Source organism: Corella eumyota, chromosome 2 (genome assembly GCF_963082875.1).
Source record: "Corella eumyota chromosome 2, kaCorEumy4.1, whole genome shotgun sequence".
NCBI lineage: Eukaryota > Metazoa > Chordata > Ascidiacea > Phlebobranchia > Corellidae > Corella > Corella eumyota.
Window position 1 is genome coordinate 12,965,068 of NC_137491.1, and position 20,183 is coordinate 12,985,250.

General features: G+C 27.4%; 4 protein-coding genes across 4 annotated transcripts; 2 read left to right on the forward strand and 2 right to left on the reverse strand.

Moving 5' to 3' along the window:
* Positions 1-32: 32 nt before the first annotated feature.
* Positions 33-2,910, reverse strand: LOC145743071 (uncharacterized). Its single transcript, XM_082560950.1, has 5 exons — positions 2,767-2,910; positions 1,807-2,566; positions 1,459-1,609; positions 675-884; positions 33-489 (listed from the first exon to the last, which is right to left on the reverse strand). Exons 1-5 carry the CDS (start codon positions 2,798-2,800, stop codon positions 286-288), a joined length of 1,359 nt encoding a protein of 452 aa, XP_082417076.1. The 5' UTR covers positions 2,801-2,910; the 3' UTR covers positions 33-285.
* Positions 2,911-4,947: 2,037 nt separating this feature from the next.
* Positions 4,948-11,554, reverse strand: LOC145741837 (uncharacterized). Its single transcript, XM_082559502.1, has 15 exons — positions 11,452-11,554; positions 10,952-11,131; positions 10,552-10,640; positions 9,972-10,109; positions 9,067-9,162; positions 8,619-8,778; positions 8,152-8,249; positions 7,876-7,989; positions 7,584-7,693; positions 6,737-6,852; positions 6,402-6,515; positions 6,184-6,255; positions 5,873-5,966; positions 5,424-5,627; positions 4,948-5,286 (listed from the first exon to the last, which is right to left on the reverse strand). The coding sequence occupies exons 2-15, from the start codon at positions 11,058-11,060 to the stop codon at positions 5,082-5,084; spliced, it is 1,719 nt and encodes a 572-aa protein (XP_082415628.1). The 5' UTR covers positions 11,061-11,131; positions 11,452-11,554; the 3' UTR covers positions 4,948-5,081.
* Positions 11,555-11,996: 442 nt separating this feature from the next.
* LOC145741246 (folliculin-like) lies at positions 11,997-14,375 on the forward strand. The gene is made up of 4 exons (XM_082558799.1): positions 11,997-12,440; positions 12,650-12,945; positions 13,104-14,014; positions 14,177-14,375. Exons 1-4 carry the CDS (start codon positions 12,221-12,223, stop codon positions 14,373-14,375), a joined length of 1,626 nt encoding a protein of 541 aa, XP_082414925.1. The 5' UTR covers positions 11,997-12,220.
* Positions 14,376-14,698: 323 nt separating this feature from the next.
* On the forward strand, positions 14,699-16,826 carry LOC145741248 (6-phosphogluconolactonase-like). The gene is made up of 5 exons (XM_082558800.1): positions 14,699-15,102; positions 15,562-15,765; positions 15,969-16,109; positions 16,240-16,361; positions 16,475-16,826. The coding sequence occupies exons 1-4, from the start codon at positions 14,848-14,850 to the stop codon at positions 16,348-16,350; spliced, it is 711 nt and encodes a 236-aa protein (XP_082414926.1). The 5' UTR covers positions 14,699-14,847; the 3' UTR covers positions 16,351-16,361; positions 16,475-16,826.
* The last annotated feature ends 3,357 nt before the right edge of the window (positions 16,827-20,183 follow it).

A 20,183-nucleotide genomic window follows, 5' to 3' on the forward strand; every position in this document is an offset into this window, starting at 1 on the left:
ATGCATAAAAATTAAATTTTAGGTAACAAATTGTTAAAAAAACGTTTTACTACATATCTAACATTGAAGAAGATGTTACTTTATATATGCTTATAATCAATTTTTTTTTTTAATAAGCGCCATTTGCAAAAAGAAAAGGGGTTATTTTATATATAAACAAAATTGGAAATTATACAACAAGCAAGTAATTTTATAATAGGAATTATATTCTTATAAAATTTTATCCACTTCAAAAAAATTAAGTATTTTTATTTCCAAATCAAATTAAAAAAATTTTGCAAGAATTTAACATAAAACATTGTTTTCAGGTTTAACCCAGGCTACAGAGGGGGTTATTCTGGATAACAGTCCACTTATCATATCCCTTGTCATTGTATTGGGGTCCCTGGAGTTTAGGGAATGTTCAAGAAAATCACTAATAACACGATCCCATAATTTTATTGGCATATTATCAAGATCACTTGAAATGCTCCATGGACCCTCATCAACCTTAAAAAATATTATTAAAAAATTTAACTAAATTAAATTGTAAAGGGTTCATTGAACATGAATGTAATTTTGTTTTCAGTCATGCATTTGGTACTTATATAGAAAAATTTTAACTATTGCTATTACTCTAAATCAAATCAAAATATAAATCCCCAATTCTAATCGATATTTTGCATATTATTTACCTGTACTGTTATTATAACGGCTACATCCTTAAATGGAGCATGATCATTCTCACAAAATTGATAGAAGGTTGTTGTTGCTCGTGCTGGTATTTTCTCAAACCTACTCACAACTACAGATTTTGATCCACTTTTAAAGTTATGAGTTATATCTTGGTCAAGTTTTAACTTTGCAGCATCTGAGTTCATTCCTTGCAAATCAATGCCTCGAACCTTAAAATTAAAATTTACAAAAAAATTAAAATTTACATTTGATATAGTTGAGGAAAAAAAATTAGCAAAAACAGAAAAAGAAGTTACTTTGCCCAGCATAAAATTTTACTATAACTAATAACAAAAGTATTGTTCTTAAACTATAATTCTTCATTTAAAAACTTCACTGCAACATTAAAAAAAAATTCACATAATATAGTTGATAAAAAAATATTAATTTTAGTTGGCAAATAATTAAGTCCTAAAAAATGTCTACCCTTTTTTATTATCTATTTAATTTTAATATAGGAATGCTTTACCGCCTTAGCATAAAGTAATACGAGTTACCTCTGCCTATTTTTGAGTTGACCTTAACAGTTTCAGATAATATTAGTTATTGCTGCACCATAATTCATCTGCTGATTGCTTAGTATTGCAGCAGAAGTTTATATTGTTTATAGCGCCTTACCCAAGAATGCAGTAGCAAGCACCGGGGATCAAAGCAAAAACCTCATGTGAAAGTGCTTCAACAATACACAAAGCGTCAAGTTTTGATCCCTGTCAATTTTTTTTGTAATGAAAAATATTAATTTACCAAATCAGATTGTCGAAAACCATTGGAATAAAGATTAGCAATCTTTTTAGCCAAACATTCAGCAGTGTTGGTCCCCTTTTCACTGGAAACAAACATAAGAACTGCAGGCTGGATGTTGTCAGTAGTTAGGTGATGTTCTTCTATTGCAACTCTAGATTTTAAGTAAAACAAAATATTTAAGTAAAAAAAATATGCAAAAACATGTTAAAAAAAACATGAAAAAGAAAAAACAAATTTAAATTTTTATAGACAACAATTATTTAGGTATATATATAATTGATTTATTGATTCATTTGATAAAATACCATAAATCGAAATTTTTTAAATTTAAAACTTGCAGTAATTAACCTGATGATTGCCCAAAGTCTTTTGTCTTGGTTGGAAAACATAGTTTGCAGGTTTCCCAATTTTTTCCCAAATTCTTTTATTTTCAAATCATATTTATTCCCTGGTGTAAAACCTTGTGCATCATCAATGACAACATCGGATAAGTTAGCATACACAATAGCAAGAATTGCAATAACAAAAATTGCTAAAAACTTTAAAGGGAAATATGTGGTAAAACTTGTTCCATCAGAAATAGAACTAGGACCCACTTTAACTTCAATTTCACTTAGTTTGGTGTAATCTGATTTTTTTTCTTTATTATCTAACTCTTTCAAATCTGATTCTTCGGAACTTGAGTAACTGTCAGTGTCAATACATGAGGTTTGAATTTCAACATTTTGATTTTGGGGACCATAAGAAATTTGCTTGGCAAAGCTATTGTTTTTTCCTATAGGGACCTCATCTTCCTTTAAATTTTTTTTATCCAAAACACTTTTATCCTTTTCATTAACACAGTCGTTTTCGTAATAATCCTCACCAATTGAATTTTTTTCACTATGACAAGCATTTTCAATACTTTGCTTTTTTTTGGTCAACATTGAATGTGTTGCCAATGATTCATTTTTGCCTTTGTCAGCAATTTCAGAATCAAACCCGTTATTCTGTTTTTTATCATTGGTCGAAACAACTGAATCACATTGATCTTTACTATGATCATTTATTTCATTAAACGGTAAGCTTTCAGAGTCAGAACTTGAATTATCATTTGTAGAAGATTCGTCTACACAAAAAAATAAGTTTTTAAATCCAAATTAAAACCAATGCAAAGTAATGAGAATAACCAAATAGTATTAATCAAATAGAACTAACATGTCATAGAAACCTAAACAACATGTGGATAACAATCCGACAAACACAAAAAATACATAACAACTTTAAAAAAATTTAAACTATGTACTAAGATACTTTGTCTGTTTGTACCTGAATCTTTTTTTGGTTTACTACCTCTTTCCATTTTTAAAGTACTGTTATCAGGTTAATTGAGAGTGTAACTGTTTTTTATGTTTATGTTTTTAAACAGCTTTGTATTTACTTTTTTTAATAAAAACATTTATTAATACTTCTAAAATTGATTTAACAAAGTTTAAAATGTGTTACAAAAAATTATACCATTTCTATGCCTAACATGATTAAAATCTTTATATAATAGTTAATACTTATTTGCTTATGTTATTATGGCAGACTTTAAATCATGAACACATAAATTGCAAAATTTGGTTCCTGTTTTTAAGATGACGCTTTCAATAGGTATGAACAGATGAATCAAATCATTTCCAAACTTCACATTACTGCGTTTATCAAAACTCTCGCTATTGCCACCTCTACCGCTATTATTGAAAATTCTGGTTAGCCGGTTTATATATTATTTATGGTTAGGTTAAGGAAAGCAAGCTTATAGCGGCAATGGCGGTAACGTGCGTTTGGGAGACATTTCTTTAAACACGAACCTATTTTATCCAATCAAAACGTAGATACAACGGTACTTTCCCTAAATACATTTTTTTTTTAATTTGCATCTTAATGTATAGTGTTTTTTTGGAAACTTAGTATTTTTGAGTTTGGTGACCACGCCTTGTTATACTATTAATTACGTATAGGACCACGCCTTGTTATACTAATAATTACGTATGTTCATTTATTTTGTTATGTTTTAAATCCCGAACTTGATTTTTTTTCTACTAAATATCAATTAATATAAAAAAAGTTTAGATGTAAAATGAGATTTCCACTAGTTTTTGATGATCTAAAATTCTGTTGGTTAGCCTCTCGGTTTAGTTAAAGACAATAAAAATATTGAATTAAGGAACGACTTGTCAGAATATTTAGCAAAAAAGTTAAATTTTTACATTTTAAAATCAATATATTCAATAAAAAAGACTTTTTACATTTTTGACCTTTTTACATTTAATTTTTAATAACACAATACTTTATAAAAAAAATAGCCTTTAAATGAAATAATAATGAAACAATAAACCAAATTGTTATATAAATTCATTTTATTACCCAAATTGATGGCAAAATTACAGTTTCTTAAATTACAACAGGAATTCTACAATAAGCATTAGTTTTGCATTGGTTGTACATGATAGCAATTAAGACAAAAAGAATGTCAGTTTTAGTAAACAAAAATTAAAACAGATTACATAATTTCAAATGAAAACAGAAATTATATTATATTTAAACTCTATTATTTGAGTTGCAGTGAGCAACAGTTTTATAGTGACACTTCGAATACATTTTAACATCTACCAAATATTCATATATCTCTGTTAAACAGCAAATATAAACACAGTTTTTAATGCAAAGTTGCTACAAATCTAACTGATTGCAAATACCTGTCACGATCTAGGATCACATCTCAAAAATGCCTGAAAAGTATATTTTTACAAATGAGGTAGTAAAGCATAAAAAACTGTTAGGCAAAAAATATGTAAAATGTTTAATCATATTAAAGAAATGTAAATTGTCTAAACAAAATTTGGTGCCAATTTGTATAAAAATATGCCATTAACAAATTTTTAAATCAACTGATATCAAATTGTGTGGAACAAAAAATAAGAATATACGTATTGTAATGTAAGCAGTGCAAATATCTTATATTCAACAAAAAAATACTATTAAAAATATTACTCTTTGAGAACACATTTTTTTAGTCATTAAATAAATCTACACTAAAACAGTAATTTTTTAGTAAAATTCAATATTTTAGAAATTAATTAAAAAACCAAACATGATTAGTCAATAGATAATACTCTTACAAGCAATTCCCACAAAAATTTTTTATATAAATATTTATATTTAATATTTCATACAGAAATAAATTACATTTTAATAAATAATATAAAAAAAGTTAAAAAATAATGTAATTGCTCAGTTTAGGTTTTACATAAAATATAAAAAAAAGGTTTTGAACCAGTTAGCACAGTAGATGTTTACGTATCAATTTGCTTAAAATATTATATGTTTAATGTAAACATTCGGCAGTTAAAAAGTTTTTAATAATAGAGTGACTTGCTACAGAAAAAAAATGTCCTTGTTGTTAAAATAGAATCATTTTTTTGCTAGAAATTAACTAGTGTAGCTTTAGTTAATTTTTTGTTAAAAATTTTAATTTAATAGTTAACCAATCAGTTGCAGGGGGGTATATACCCATAATAGAAAAAAAAATTTTAAAAAGTGATTAGTAACAGTTTAATTTAAAAATAAAATTCTCATAGTTAAACTTATCCCAGAATTTATGGGTTTATTACAATTGAATGGGTAGAAATTTCTTCTACAATATCATCTTCGTGTTGGACAATTGTTCCATTGATTGGTTCATATTCAGCTTGTTCCAATAAAGTTTTTGTCTTTATGTTAGGACTGCCGCCATAGTTAAGAATGCGTAATGCTGAAACTCTTGTTACTTGGTATAACTTTTTAAAGTTAATTCCAAGGATTCTAAAAAGAAATAGCAACTTAAAATTGTTTGTTTAATAATATTGCTGTGCCTAAAAAAATATTAAAAAATTCTGCAAATTTTTTTGTCTAGCACTCATAAACATTAAACTAAAATTTTAATTTAAAATTTCACTTACTTAAATGAAGCCAATTCCAGCAATATGGTCATACCCAACACAAGCACTTTGACATATGTTTGTAAAGTATAACACAATAAAAACACCATTAATGAAGCGCATGGGGCTACAACTGCTATAACTATTGCTGGAATAATTAAAGTTGACTTTTTTGACCTCATTAATATATCGCTAAATTCAATCTTTTTTTGCTCTATCGAGTACCTAACAATTATAAACAGATAATTTAGTAACAGAAATGTCTTTTTATTATTAAATATTTTACATTTATGCACTTATAATTTAGAAATTACCTTAAATTTATTAAATATACTGTAATTAAGTTTTATTTTATTTATATCTTTTAATAGCCTATTATATTAAAACTATATTCAAACAAATTTTGGACATAAAATGTTAAAGGATTTTCAATAGCGTAAAAAATGGCCTAACTTATAATAATAGTTTACCTGTGCTTACACACTTTACAAGATGCATCTTTGACACTAGTATGTTGCAACAACCATTTCCTTAAACAATGATGATGTACTTGCGCCATACCACCTTTAATATAAAAGTTAAATAACAGTTATTTATATATGTGTACAAAGTACAAAATTTCATAATTAAAGTCAAAGTTGAAAAATGAAAAATAAAAACATTTTAAAGGTCCTTTGTCGCAAGTGAAAAAAAAGCAAATCAATTTTTTTTTTTGATTAATGGAAAATATAAATGTTATTTAAAATAAATATGGCAATCAAATAAGTAAAATGGTTTATACCTTTACACAAGCAAGGCTTAATAAAATTCCCAGCGTCTTTTCTATCAGGATCATAACATATCCAACATTCACCTATGAACCAAAAAAAAGAAATAGTTGATTAGAAGAAGCATATTTGTTTAACAAATTGTAAGTGAAGGTATTATCAATAAAAAAATTACCAAAAAACATTTTTTTAACATGCACTTTTTAATGACCAAATTAAATTTATGCATTACCAGGTTCTTCGTATTTTATTTCCTTAATGTCATTATCAGGTTGGGTAAATGTGTTGTAATTCTTTTTATTTTTTGGACTGTGTTTAGATGATGTCACTGACAAAAGCTTTTCACCTAAAAATAAAACAAAAACAATGACTAAAAATATATTTTGTTGTTCATCAAAAACATATTAAATTAAACACATCTCTTTATGAAAGATAAAATACTAATTACAAACTTTTTATTTAAAGATAATACCCCGCAAAGTTAAAAAAGCTATTTAAAGAAAGGTAGAGTAAGCATGGGTTGAAATAAAATGTGTCTATAACATTCTTTAGTTACAAAATAATCACCTGCATCACTTGTTAATTTCAGAAGACATCTGGGATTAAGGAACCATAATTTTTCAGGTGTTGCAGTGGTCCACAAAACACAGGGAAACCATAACACAGCTCCCACCTCTGCAATTCTAAGACAAAAATTATCAGTTTTATTTTATTGAAACAGTTTTATTATTTAATTTTAATCTTAAAAAAATAAACTTTAAACAAACTGTTTCCCGACTTTAAACATTGATTTTATAAAATTTGAATTTAATTCTGCCTAAAAAGTAGATAAAGCCTAATTTAACCATTTGTTCTATAGGCCATGATTAAATGAAAATAATTTTACTGAGTTATGTATAAGTTAAGGTATAGCTTTAAAAGTATTGGTAAAATTATTAAAACGATTTGGTTAAGTAAAACATAATTGATTGAACTACTACTGTCAACTAAATCAGGTCAGGAAAATTAAGCTTAAGTATCATATTACTCTTTAATCATATTCTTTCAGCTAACACTTTACTTCTTTCCGATAATAGGAAAAGGGTTAAAATAAATTGTTTAAGCAAAAATTATACTTTACCTGATTTAAAATTTTAGTTTAAAAGTAAAATTGAAAACACAAAAACACAGCTAACTTTAAAATTGTTTACACCATGATTAAATTAGTGTTGACAAATTTGACTTTTTGCAAATTTTTTGTTGATTAAAATTTATAGCTAAGTTGTGCAACTTAAATAAGCTAATAAAGTGTACTTAAGCAACGAGAATTCTAAATCCTTAACTTTCAATCCGGTAAATTTGTTGAAAATTTGTTTTAAGTAATGCCTACTATTTTAATATAAAATAATATTATTGTATTCGGTATACAACTAACCTGTATATAACTTCATGTGTGCTTCTGGTTTTAGTATTAACCTTGTATTTCCACAAGTTCCCAACTGCGTCGAAAACCACGCACAACACTGTCAACAGTGTTAACAATGCCTGAGATTTAAATTTAACTCGATTAAAAATGTTCTGTTAAATTAATGTTAAGTTACACCCAAAGACAAAAACTTGAAATTTTTTTTGGTAATTGTACTTTAGAATCAACAAAATATTTTGAAAATTTTTTTGTAACAAAAACCAATCCTTAAGCAATACAAATTATAATATGAAATTAATACTTGAAAAACGAGAGCCAATCTTGATTTAAAAATTTCAGTTTTGTTAATAGTTTCCTCACAGTTTAAACTATTTGATTGAACGTCTACATTGCCCAATGTAAAGGCTCCTCGAAGCTTTATAATAAATTTTTTTTTTAATAATCTTCTCAATTTTAGATATATATATACATACAATCAAACACTAAAAACAAATTTAAATTAATTTAAGGTAATATAATATATAAATTTAAAGCATTTAAAACTGAAACGAATAAATAACTTGTAATTACAGCTTACTTTAAAAAATATCTCCACTCCAATTGCAAGAAAAATAACATAAACAACAAAAAGTAAAATAGCAAAAGAAGCCTGAAAGGCGCCATTAATCCACAGATCTAAAAATTAACAAAAATTTAACAATTTTAAATAACAGCAGTTAATATGATAAATTAAAACACAGCTAACTTTAAAATTCTTAGGCATTAAAATTTTTGTTTTTATTGTTTCACAAACTAAAAAATTTTGAGTTCAGACTTTTACAAAAAAAGAATGTTTTCTGATACACCCTATGATTAATATTTTTAACAGTATTAAAAATGGTATCCAATAAAAAAAAAATACAAAAGCAACCTAACAATAGGCCAACAAGATTTTATAAATATTTGTATGAATTTATTTTTTTAGTGCAAGAACATCTGGTAAAATTTTAGACATTTACATAAATTTTTAATAAAAAGAAAGTTAAACAAAAACTTATTATTTACCTCCGTGTTCAGGTAGATTATAACCAATTCCAGTTGCAATAAACTGAGCAATTAGTAATATGTAAAGTATGGCATTAAATACGGAAAAGGCAATTAATGATTTCGACAGAAACTGAGCACGACGTGATGCATTTACACTGGCAGTTTCAAGAAAAAATGCCTTAAATATACAAGTTTATGCTTAAATTTCGTTAGGCTAATTAAAAATTTTGTTAAGTTTCCAAAAAATTTGAAAATGAAACCATAAACAAAAGCAAATTTTAAAGTTTAACCATTTTTAAGCAGTTTAAATTGTCAATAAAAGTCGCAAACAAATGAACATAGCCTAAAAATTGTGTTAAAAATATTTACACAGATATTAAAAATTTTTTGAACCAAATCATTAAATCAACATTAGATGAATAAAAATACTAGACTGCTTGCCAAGAATTATTTGCTCAACTCTTACCTCGCTCCAATAGCAAACTACAAGAGAAAGGCCTGTAATGAGAAAAGGGTGGTATGCACTCTCTATAACCGTGAGCCAATGATGTGAAATATTTCCCTGAAACGTGATCAAAACATGTTGACTTAAATTTAAGCTAAGCCTATGCCAGAAACTTAAAATTTATTATGTTCAAAAATTGAGTCATACAAGTTTTTAAAATCTTGGCTATAAATAAGTCGTTTAAATTTGTTTTTGTTAAGGTGTTTTTTCTTAAAAAAAAAATCTTGATGTAAACAAACTTTTTTAGAAATGTGATCATAACTGAAAAACATGATACTTCAAGAATAAAAATAGTAATGATTCATTACCACTCGTGCTTTAAGGCCTAAGGCCAATTAATTAATAATTCTAAAAATATTACTATAAATAACACCCAGCACCAGTACATAGTCATTAAAAAAAGGAAATCCAGATTAACATTATCAAAAAACTATAATAATATGATAAATTTGTTATGAACATACACATTTCTTAATTTTTTTATTAATTTTAATGACGTTTAATGACACTAACACATTGAATAGGGTTATGACGAGTAAGTCTTTAAATAACAATGGGCTATAATCTATTAAGTCGTCATTAAACTGATTTGTGTTCGGTTTCTATACTCAAAAGAGCTTACTTAATAACTTTTAACAATGGCAGTACAAACTTTTGCCAGTCCAAAAGTAACTGACAGGTTAATTATCTGACAATATGCCTCATACACCCAAAACTGATGAAGGCAATTTGAAACTGAATTTGGGTAACAAATGTTATCCTATGTTAGGCGGTAGAGTCAGTCTACTCACAATAGAAAAAAAATATATAAAAACAAAAAAATTTACTAAAGGTTTTTTTTTCAATTGTGCTACATAGATTCTCACCTGAAGTGAAAAGTATAACACCCTTATAGTTGAAGCCACAATAACAACTCCGTGAAGCAACTTTTGTGTTGTAACCCTGAATGCTGAAACAACACTTGGATGTTTCATGCGTTTGTATTCATTATAAATGCACACAATCTAAAATGAACAAAAAACAGGCTATACTATAACAAACTTATTTCACTATTACACAAATTGTAAAAACACAATATGGATAGCTGAAACAATAAAGTTAATTTATTTTTAATTATAAAATATATATACACAATAAACAAAAAAATTGCCAAGTAAAGTAAATTTATGACCATTTTAATAAAATAACTCATACGATTTGTATTGACATTTAAATTTATATACACAATAAAAGACAAATGTATACTTTACAATTTAAAAGGTATTTTACAATCAAAGTGTGTTTAGAACATGAGATAATGTTTATTTTAGCACTTAAAGGGCCATTTTGGATGTAATAATAAATCATAAAACTTTAAGTACCAAAGGTGGAAGTTGAGAACTATTTTACAGCCATATTAAATTAAATAAAGTAAATTTTAAACAATTTAAGAGAAAAAATACTTACTAATTGTATGCTGCTAATAATACCCATTATACAAAATATACTGCTGAAAGCTGCAATGTAACCTATATTGTTTTGTGTGCAATTTTCCCCTAAAAAAATAAGAGTTTACTAATATAAAAACTATAAATAACATAAAAAAAGGGAAATTTAATTAAATTCTATAAATTTATTAAACAATTTAATTAATAAAATCAAATATTGAATTTGTAGCAAAAACTTTCGTAAATTTTTAACCCTTCCCCAAACCTGTTAATAAAAGTTTGATTTTTACTTAATTAACAAAATTTTGCATGGGTAATAAAGCATTACATGATGTTGCTGTTTTGTTATAACCGATTTTCTATTAGAAATCAAAATTTTTAACACAAATCCATGTATATAGATAAAATGAAATATCTACCTGCAAACTGAACTTGGCAAACACAAACTCCATTTTCACAACTACCACGATCTGAACAATTGTAGCTGTTATCACATGCCATTAGACCATACAAGTCTTTAAATTGCATTCTTCGATAAAAATTTCAGATTTATATATTTTTTCAAGATCATGTAAAATTTCATGTGGTAATATAAGATTCTGTAAACAATTAACAAATTAAATATATGTTTTATTGCGTTTATTAAATGATTTAAAAATATTATTTATAAAAAAATAGAACACAACTATTCTTGCCAAAATAAAACATATTTTTAATATTCAGCTAATTTATAAAAAAAAATTTAACGTAACACCTGACTGACCAAAGTTTTTTTTTACTTTAAGCTAGTTTTAAAAACCTAAAAATAGTTTTTTAAATAGTAGTTTTTTAATCTGCAATAAGCGAGTTCTATAAAATGTGCGTTTAGCTACTAAAGGTACTGTTAGTTGATTTATTACAAACATTCAGCTTTTTTTACCTTACGAAAATATCTCCCGGTGAGCCAGTACGCAGACAGATTTGTTTTTCTCAGGAAATACAACAGCGAAAACAGGATTACTTCATGGCGAGAAATAAGTGGCAACAACTTCGTCCCGTGACATCATACCATGCTTGACTGAGTTTGTGTAAACAAAACAGCTGATTTAGCATATACAATAATAACTTAACAAGATAATTAGTAAAGTTATTTTGTTATATAAAACAATACTTGTTAGAAATATATTCCTGATTTTTTTTTAATATGAAAATAAGTTTACAACAGTTTTGAAAATATACATTTGAATTAGTTGAATAAAAATAAGTTTTTTAAGTTATTTAGTTTATATATTAAAAAAAAATTTAAATGAAATATTTTGTTTTTGTTAACCAATAATTATTTTACATCTAGGACAATCAATTCACAAAATATTTATTTTTAAAATATTTAGACTTTTTGTTTGGAAGCACATTTTGGCGTTATGTATTACGTTATATCACGTGATGTTAGTCATAACGCATGTCACATGACTATAAACAATAATATTACGGGTTGAGCCTTAAAACCAAAGCTGTACAAGGGTTTTAAATATATTTACGTTACATTAATAGAAACGGAAAATAACCTTAACTTTTATAAATAAATTACTATTAATCAGTCGGTTGAGTTGAGCTAATCTACGTAGGATTTAAGAATTTATCATAGGATTTCTATTGTCACACTTGCGGAACTTATTTTTCTAGTTTAAGAAAAGGTTGGGTTTATTATTATGTATTCTGTGATATCTTTGTGTCATTTTTGCGAGCATCATGGCCCCAGTGTTATGTTTTCATGTGAAAAAATCACAGCCCAAGGCAAGGCAAATCAAATTCAGAATACTGCTGAGATTAAAGCAGATAACAAACCTTTAAAGAAAACCGATTTATGTCAAGCATGCAGATCTTTACCAGAAAATACTCCTGGCTTTGTAAGCCATGATAAGGAAACAGGTAAATAAATTTTAAAAACTTCAAAAATGCCTCTAAAAGGTAGCTTTATTATCTAAATAACATAAAAAACCTATTTATTTAAAAAGCAGCTTTTTTGACTGTTGTCGTATGCTTTTAACAATAAATTTAAATTTTTGTTTTGTAGTAAGGTGCCATAAATTTTCAACTTGTTAATTATATATCTATATTTATTTTTGGTTAATTTTAAGGTGAAAGTTTTGTAAGCACACAACACCCACATGACCCTCTCATGTTTCGCATTGTTCGACAAGCTTGTGTTCGAAGTCTGAGTTGTGAGGTTTGCCCAGGTAGAGAAGGACCTATTATGTTTGGTGATGATGATAATGGTTATGTTATAAGTTACACATTTTATGTGCAAGACAACTCTGCAAGGGGGCTCAGAAGATGGTACAGTATCATTTGTATTATGGATGATCGTGTTTTCCTAATTCAGTCTTGGCCATTTTTTGTAGGTTGCATAAAGAAAATTATCAATTATTTGCAGGTAATAAATTGAATAATAAATCTGGTTTGATTAACCTAATCGAATTCAAAATTTTTTGAATTTTGTTGTTACTAATGTTATAAGTTTTAAAGATAATTTTTTGGTGGTGATCATACTGCTATTCTTAGTAATTATATTTTATGTTTTTTTATTTAAAGGAAAGTGCAGACAGAGTTTACAGAATTGAAACATCACTTTCAGCACTAGATGGTGCTAAACTTAAAGGTCAAATGTCAAACTATGTTACTCCCAGTAATTTTCGACAACACCGTGGAGATAATTCAAATGCTAGAGCACTTATCGAACTCACTGGAGACAAAAATTTGTATGCATACCTCCACACTGCATTTACATGGATAATAAGAGCTTGTAGAAATCGGTTAAAAGAAGGAGTTGTTTATGGATCTTTAATGCATGATGATGTAGTCAAAGCAGAAATAATTGCTCGCAATTCAAGGTCCAATTCGCTAATTTCTGAAAGTGATATAGCAACTGCCACTGTGAACTTACAGATTGAATCATTAAGTATAAATAGTGATTCAAAAGCGTACTTTAAGTCACTTAGACATATGCGCGATGTCTTACAACCACCTTTGTTTAAAGCCATTGCATGGCATCTTTTAATTGGAAATCAAGTAATTTGGAGGGGACAAAACCAGAGCGTAGTATCATCAGCTCTGCATGTTTTGAAGGAAATCTTGCCTTTGGGTTGTATTAAAATGGTTTTATCCTCTGACACATATGTCGATTCGTATAAAGCAAACTTATTGGGTTTAAAAGAGAATGTTTTTCTGCCGCAACATGTTAAATCTTCGGAGCTTTATATCTTGATTGATGTTATTGCAAAAGTCACTACAACCCAAAAACTAAACCAACTTTATCCATCGTTATTTGACAGTAATCAGCAGATTTTGTCTAATGAAATGGAGTTTAGAATGACAAGTGGCTGCGTCATACCAGAAAAGGGCCCGAGTGTAGTCAATAAACTGGAAGTGGCACTCGCCAATGATAGTTTATCACCTGAAGTTGTTGAACATTGTCTTGTTTGTATTAAGGACGAATGGATGAGGTAGAAATATTAAACTTTTAAATTCTGGTGTTAAATTTAAGTTACAATGATAGTCTAGTGAAATTTTGTAGACTGGACGTTAGATTTAACAAAGTTTAAAATAATTTTAAAATATTAAAAGTGTTTCACCTACCTATAATTGTTTTTATGTTTACTTTTCAGTAAGGTGAAAATTCTGTACAAATTTACAAAAATTGACAACCGCAGTAAGGAAGACACAACAAAAATGATTCAGAATTGTTTAAATTGCTCTGAAGAGGATGTCAGACTTCTTAAATTTTGGATGACTGGTTTAAGTTGCCAATTTAAAGAACAATTAAGATCAACAGCAAAAAACAAAATTCAACCATGGGCTTCATAGTAAAAAAAACTTTTTTGTGTGTTATTAAGTTGTATTCTAAAGCAGTATTATTTATAAACATTTTTTTAATAGTTTTCAGTTATTTACTGGCCTTTCAATTTTAAACATTACAGTTTAGTGAATTAATTTTCATGATAGGTCATTAAAATTAAATTTAGTTATGTTAAATGCTCTTTTTGGACACAGGATTAAAACACAATTATTCATTTGTTAAAAACTTATTCATAAACTGGTTGGTATGCTAATATTACATTAAGACTACTTTATGAAATTTTTTTTTAATGTGTATATATGTAAAATTGCAAGGTTTAAAAAATATTTTGTTTCATTTTTCGCTGTCAAATAATTCATAATTGTTTCTGTAAGTTTACTGTTGTTATTTATTTGTGCTATTACATTTTATCATCAATATTAATTTTTTACTTTACAGATAATAGTAATTAGTATATACTTAAAAATAAATACTTTTAAAATGGTTGAGAAGTGCATTTTCGAAAACAGTGCTGAAATTGCTGAATTCTCTTTTAATTTGATCTCTAAAATTGCCAACAATGCAATTAAAGAGCGAGGTATATTTACACTTGGTGTCTCTGGTGGAAGCATAATTAATATTCTGGCAGATAAATTAGCAGGGAAGGGAACAGATTGGTCTAAATGGAAAGTATTTTTCTGTGATGAAAGATTAGTGGATTTTCCAAATTCAGACAGCACTTATGGACAATTTGAGGTTAGAATTTTTAAGTTATGCAATTTAAAATGTTATTATTAAATTTCAATTTCATAATATAACCATTTTTTAATATTTTGTACTTTAAACCTGGTAAGATTTTCAAACCATTTATCATCCGTAATATTCCAAACTGTCAAGAGCAACTGAAAATAGGGTGGGAGTATCTAATGTAACTCTATGTTTTGGCCTGGTTGTCGACCTTTCCACATTGAGGATAAATAAATACAAAAAAGTTTTTTTTTAATGTTTATTATCAATGTTTTTAAATTGGTTATATATATATTTAGTTTTTTAAATAAAGAAATTTCTTTAATGCTACCAATACCCTAAACGATGTTTTTGTGTAGCTTAAGATTTACTATTCAATAAATATAATTTGTTTTTAATTTAATTGTTAACACAATTGAATACTAATTTTTTTGTAATAAATAATACTTCACATTAACTTGTGTGTAGGTAAAATTAATTAACAAAGAAAATTGTCATTCTTCCTGGGTTAAAATTGATCCAAGCTTAGATGTTGAAAAATGTGCAAAAGATTATGAGAAGCAGGTGCGAGAGTATTTTAAAGGGGAATGGCCAGAATTCGATTTATTGTTGTTGGGAATGGGACCCGATGGCCACACTTGTTCCTTATTCCCTGGACATAAGTTATTACAGGTAGGATTTTTTGGGGATAAATTTATTTAAGTAATATAAAAATATTAGTTATACATAACTAATATCGGCAGTCTGGTAATTTTTTTTTAGCATGCAAGTTTCTGGGTTAAAATTATAAGAAATTTGCTATACTAGATCTATATGAAATTTTATGTTAAAACTCTGTTTTAAATTGCAGTGCTAATTAAAGTTATATTTAACAGGAAGATAAATTATGGATTGCCTCCATATCTGACTCACCCAAACCCCCTCCAAACAGAGTAACCATGACCTTTCCTGTGCTTAATCATGCACGCAATGTGGCGTTTATTTCTGCTGGAGGGAGTAAGGCAGATACCATCAAGGTTGATTTTTTTTATTTAAAAATTTAATATATAGGATCTTTAACTGTTATGCAACAAAAGTTGTTATATATTTTATGGTGTCAAATATATTTTATGAAAAGTTATTTTTATGCCATCTTTATTTTAACAGGCCATATTCTCTGACTGCAAGGAAGAGGACAAATTACCGGCAGCGAGGGTTAATCCTATAAATGGAAAACTTTACTGGATTATGGACAAAGCTGCCGCTAGTAAACTTTAAGCTAGACAAAGGTATATTCAATAAGAATATTAAAAACAAAAAAAGTGTGTTTTTCAAATAGCTGATTATTTAATAAAAAATGCCATTTGATTTTTATGACAATTTACCTTTTTTATTTTTTTAGATTTTGTTAAAAAAATGCCAAAACTTATATGAAAGGAACAACACAACCCATTTACTTTTTGTTTATCTTATATTCAGAATATTAACACATTAACTTTAAAGAATAAAATAATATATTTAGTACACTAAATTAATTTGTGCTATTTTTTGGCAAAATACAATAAATTTTTTTTTTATTTAGTGTTTAAAACTTTTACAAATAAACTGTAAGCTAAAAATAAATTAACATTTATTTATGCTTTGTTAAATAAACTGCAGGTGTTTCTATGCAAAAATTCTTATTCTTTGCACTTTTTAATATCTTTTCAAAATCTGCCAATTATCGATTTATTCATGGTAATAAAAAATGTAAATCATAAATTGTTAAGAATAATTTTTATTTTGTGAATATATAGGTAAAACAAAATTTAGTTGTATATAAATAAAATAGTATAAGCCAAAGGATTGATTTACTACAGTATAGTTAATATAAGAATTATTTACACTATTGTAACAATACACCCATATAACTTAGAAAAAATTAACATAATGTTTCAATCAAGACCCTAACCAAGTTATGCATCGTGTTTTTTGAGTACACTTCCTGAGTATTAGTATTATTTTAAACCACTTTGTTTACATGTACAAAATAGCAAAATGCTCAAAGAGATGGTGTGGCTGCAGGGTTTTTTTTAATTATGTTGGAATTTTTTCCAACTTGCACGAGGATACCATTATTTTTAAAATTGGTCAAGTAGTTTTTGAGATATCGGAATTTAAAGATAAATATTCTAAATAGGGAAAATCCCTACGTTCGCGAGTCACGTGACGCATAACGTTATCGTCGTAAGTTCATATGCTGGCAGACATAGAAAAATAACCTTATTTTGCCCTTAGCAGTTTGTTGTTTTTTTTTTGCAGAAAACAAACTTAGCATAAAAAGCAAAATTTGGCATATAAGACTGTTGTTATTTTTAAAGTATTTTAATAAGCAAGCGATGATTGCCTTGATAGGTGTACTAATAAATGCCCCTCGCAACTTATTTTCTATTTTTTTTTTTGTACATATCTTTATCCTCGATGTGGGAAAGTCGAATGCGCGACTTAAACATAGAGTAACAAGCAGTTGCTCGACCCAGTCTCGAGTTGCCTTTAGCAGTTTGGGATATTATGGATTATAATTGCCCGGTAATTATGATGCTGATTAAGTGCTGGCTCAGCAGAAGTTCATACTGTTTATAGCGCCTTACTCAAGGGCGCTACAGCATGAGATCAGTGGGAATTGAACCCACGACCTCATGTGTGGTGTAGCAAGTGTTCTTACCACTACACCACGCTGCCGGCTATTATTATGTTTTTATAATACTTTTAACACAAGAACACAGATTTATTTAGGAACTTGATACATTTTTTATATATTTAGTACTTTATCTTTAATACTAAACGTTTAAGGTGCCATTTTAAATGCGAATCTTAAATAAGTTTTTAATTTTTTTGGTAATAGCAATTTTTTTAAATTAAAAATACAAAATCTGTTGCCGCTAACCGGCGCTAAAGAACGCTTTAAGGAACATTTTTGTTGATTAAAGTAGTAGCAATTTATTACACATTTTTATATATTATTAAAAAAAATAATTTTTTTTAAAAATCAAAGATTTACGTTTTAGTGCATTACATTTAAATAATTTGTATAAAGAATTTAGCTTTAATTTTTTGTTCAATATTATTCAATAAAGTTTAAGTAAAGTTATATAAACAATGCCAGCATTGTTTTATTTTTGAGGTGAAAATTTTTCTATTATTAGAAAATTGCCCGAAGCAAATATATTGGTTTCTCTAATTTTGCAGTTGGTTGATATGATCAAGTGTTAATTGCATTTTACACGCCTTACATATAATAGATTAAAGCCAATCTATTGTAAATAAATCGAAACTGTTTTTATTTATAAATTTTATTTTTTTAATTCAGCATTATTTTTTGACATTTATTTTTAGTTATTTTAATTAAATTATTTTTTATATTTGTATAAAGTTTTTAAACTATAAAATTAATTTCGACGATAACAAAAATGTTATGTTTTGTCATAAAAACGTCTTGGGGATTTACTTACTTTACGGGTCTAAAATTTACTTACTTTTACGATTCTTTTAAAAAGTTTTTTTAGCTTTACGGTTCTCGCCGAACTTCTCCTTACTTTTACAGCTAAAATATATTTGCTCTTACCCTATATATCCTCCCTTGCTTTAGAATTATTATATATCTAATAATAGGTTAATAACATTTTACAATCTTTAAATAAAATAAATTGTTTATTTCAAGTTGTTTTACATTTCATTACGTTAACGGTTCTAATTTTTTTTAAGAACCGATAGGAAACGTGATTCCTTATGAAATTATTAACAAAGTATCTTGTGTATATGTATATTTTTAATTTTATTTTAAAACGGATTTAAATAAAGACAGGCGATTAAATTTGTACAAAATATTCGTGCCATAGTCAAAAATCACTCGACCGAGACTTTTCCACTCATGAATGAAAAGATTTCCCAGATTCTTTTTAAAAACAGTAAAACAAAGGAATTTCTAAGCCAGTGGGATACATGGACAATAAATAACGTTTCCTCAGGCGCATTTGCAGGGCGCGTTTTTACTTGAAATCTGTTTTTTAAATTACTTTAGGAGACTTTACACGCATGAACGGCAGAAAAGAATTTTTCTTGAAAAAACTCCGGAATTTATTCTGTTGAAACGAAGCCATGTTAAGCTTGTTTATGTTAATACTCCCAACTAAAAAACTAAGCATAATTGTAAGAAAGGAAAAAATGTATTCATTTTTTTAAAACGTATACAACATTTTGTATTGTTAAAAGGGTTGATAGCTAGTTAGCTTGTTTTTAAATATTAATAGATAAAAGAACTATTAGTTAAAGGACAAGATAAGATACATTAACGTCTTGCATGGGCGCACATGTTGACCAAAACGGTCGCACTAACATTCCTGTCGACAAGTTATCGTTTAAAGAGGGCTAAGAACTAGGTCAGTTATGCGTTAGCTTTTTCACTCTAGCCATGGGCAAGATGCGCTCTAGTAAAAAAGGCAAGCGCGTTTCAGAGTTTTAACTTTGACTTCGACTTATTCGCTGTAGCTAAAACTATAACAGGGCGGTGGCTTATTATTGTGAAAGGGCGCTGCGTAGTTTTCGCTAGTATTTGTTACCAACCAGTCGAAACTATAGCAATCTAATGACATGGTTTAATACAAACTATTATTTTTATGTAAACAACTTGGGTAGATCTCGTTTCCGAATGTTATATAATAAGGTTATATGGCGCCGTTTATTTTTTTAGCTTAAGGAAAATCAATACTTTAAATGCAATGATTTAAAGTATTCGTCTGTTCGTAGTAATCTAATTTAATATACGTTCATAGAATTTCTTGTTTTTGCGCTCAACAGACGAGCTATCAAATTTTTAAATGTATGTTTGATTCGTCCAGCTGTCCAGATATTGACTTTTACATTTTCGAATTTTATGAAACAACTTGCAGCGTTATGCAGGTGGAGACAGAAAAAAAAACGGTGGAGATATTTATGTTACTTTTTTGTGATTGATCACTTTATAGGTGTCGTAAAACTAGAAGGGGGTCAACGTAAGGCTAGACATAGTAGATAAAAAAGCGACGTGATTAAATTGCTCTTTTATTAGAAGGTGTTAGTCTTAAAAGTGTTTA

What these genes read in the sequence shown, in the direction of transcription:
- LOC145741246 (XM_082558799.1), top strand. Translation starts at nt 12,221, where the DNA reads ATGTATTCTGTGATATCTTTGTGTCATTTTTGCGAGCATCATGGCCCC. An exon ending in AAGCCATGATAAGGAAACAG is followed by an intron (nt 12,441 to 12,649) that starts GTAAATAAATTT and finishes GTTAATTTTAAG; the next exon opens with GTGAAAGTTTTGTAAGCACA. An exon ending in AAATTATCAATTATTTGCAG is followed by an intron (nt 12,946 to 13,103) that starts GTAATAAATTGA and finishes TTTTATTTAAAG; the next exon opens with GAAAGTGCAGACAGAGTTTA.
- LOC145741837 (XM_082559502.1), bottom strand. Translation starts at nt 11,060, where the DNA reads ATGCAATTTAAAGACTTGTATGGTCTAATGGCATGTGATAACAGCTAC. An exon ending in TAATCTACCTGAACACGGAG is followed by an intron (nt 8,250 to 8,618) that starts GTAAATAATAAG and finishes GTTAATTTTTAG; the next exon opens with ATCTGTGGATTAATGGCGCC. An exon ending in TGTAAAGTGTGTAAGCACAG is followed by an intron (nt 5,628 to 5,872) that starts GTAAACTATTAT and finishes TATAATTGTTAG; the next exon opens with GTACTCGATAGAGCAAAAAA.
- LOC145743071 (XM_082560950.1), bottom strand. Translation starts at nt 2,800, where the DNA reads ATGGAAAGAGGTAGTAAACCAAAAAAAGATTCAG. An exon ending in TAAACCAAAAAAAGATTCAG is followed by an intron (nt 2,567 to 2,766) that starts GTACAAACAGAC and finishes TTTTTTGTGTAG; the next exon opens with ACGAATCTTCTACAAATGAT. An exon ending in CCGTTATAATAACAGTACAG is followed by an intron (nt 490 to 674) that starts GTAAATAATATG and finishes ATATTTTTTAAG; the next exon opens with GTTGATGAGGGTCCATGGAG.
- LOC145741248 (XM_082558800.1), top strand. Translation starts at nt 14,848, where the DNA reads ATGGTTGAGAAGTGCATTTTCGAAAACAGTGCTGAAATTGCTGAATTC. An exon ending in GCACTTATGGACAATTTGAG is followed by an intron (nt 15,103 to 15,561) that starts GTTAGAATTTTT and finishes ACTTGTGTGTAG; the next exon opens with GTAAAATTAATTAACAAAGA. An exon ending in CTGGACATAAGTTATTACAG is followed by an intron (nt 15,766 to 15,968) that starts GTAGGATTTTTT and finishes TATATTTAACAG; the next exon opens with GAAGATAAATTATGGATTGC.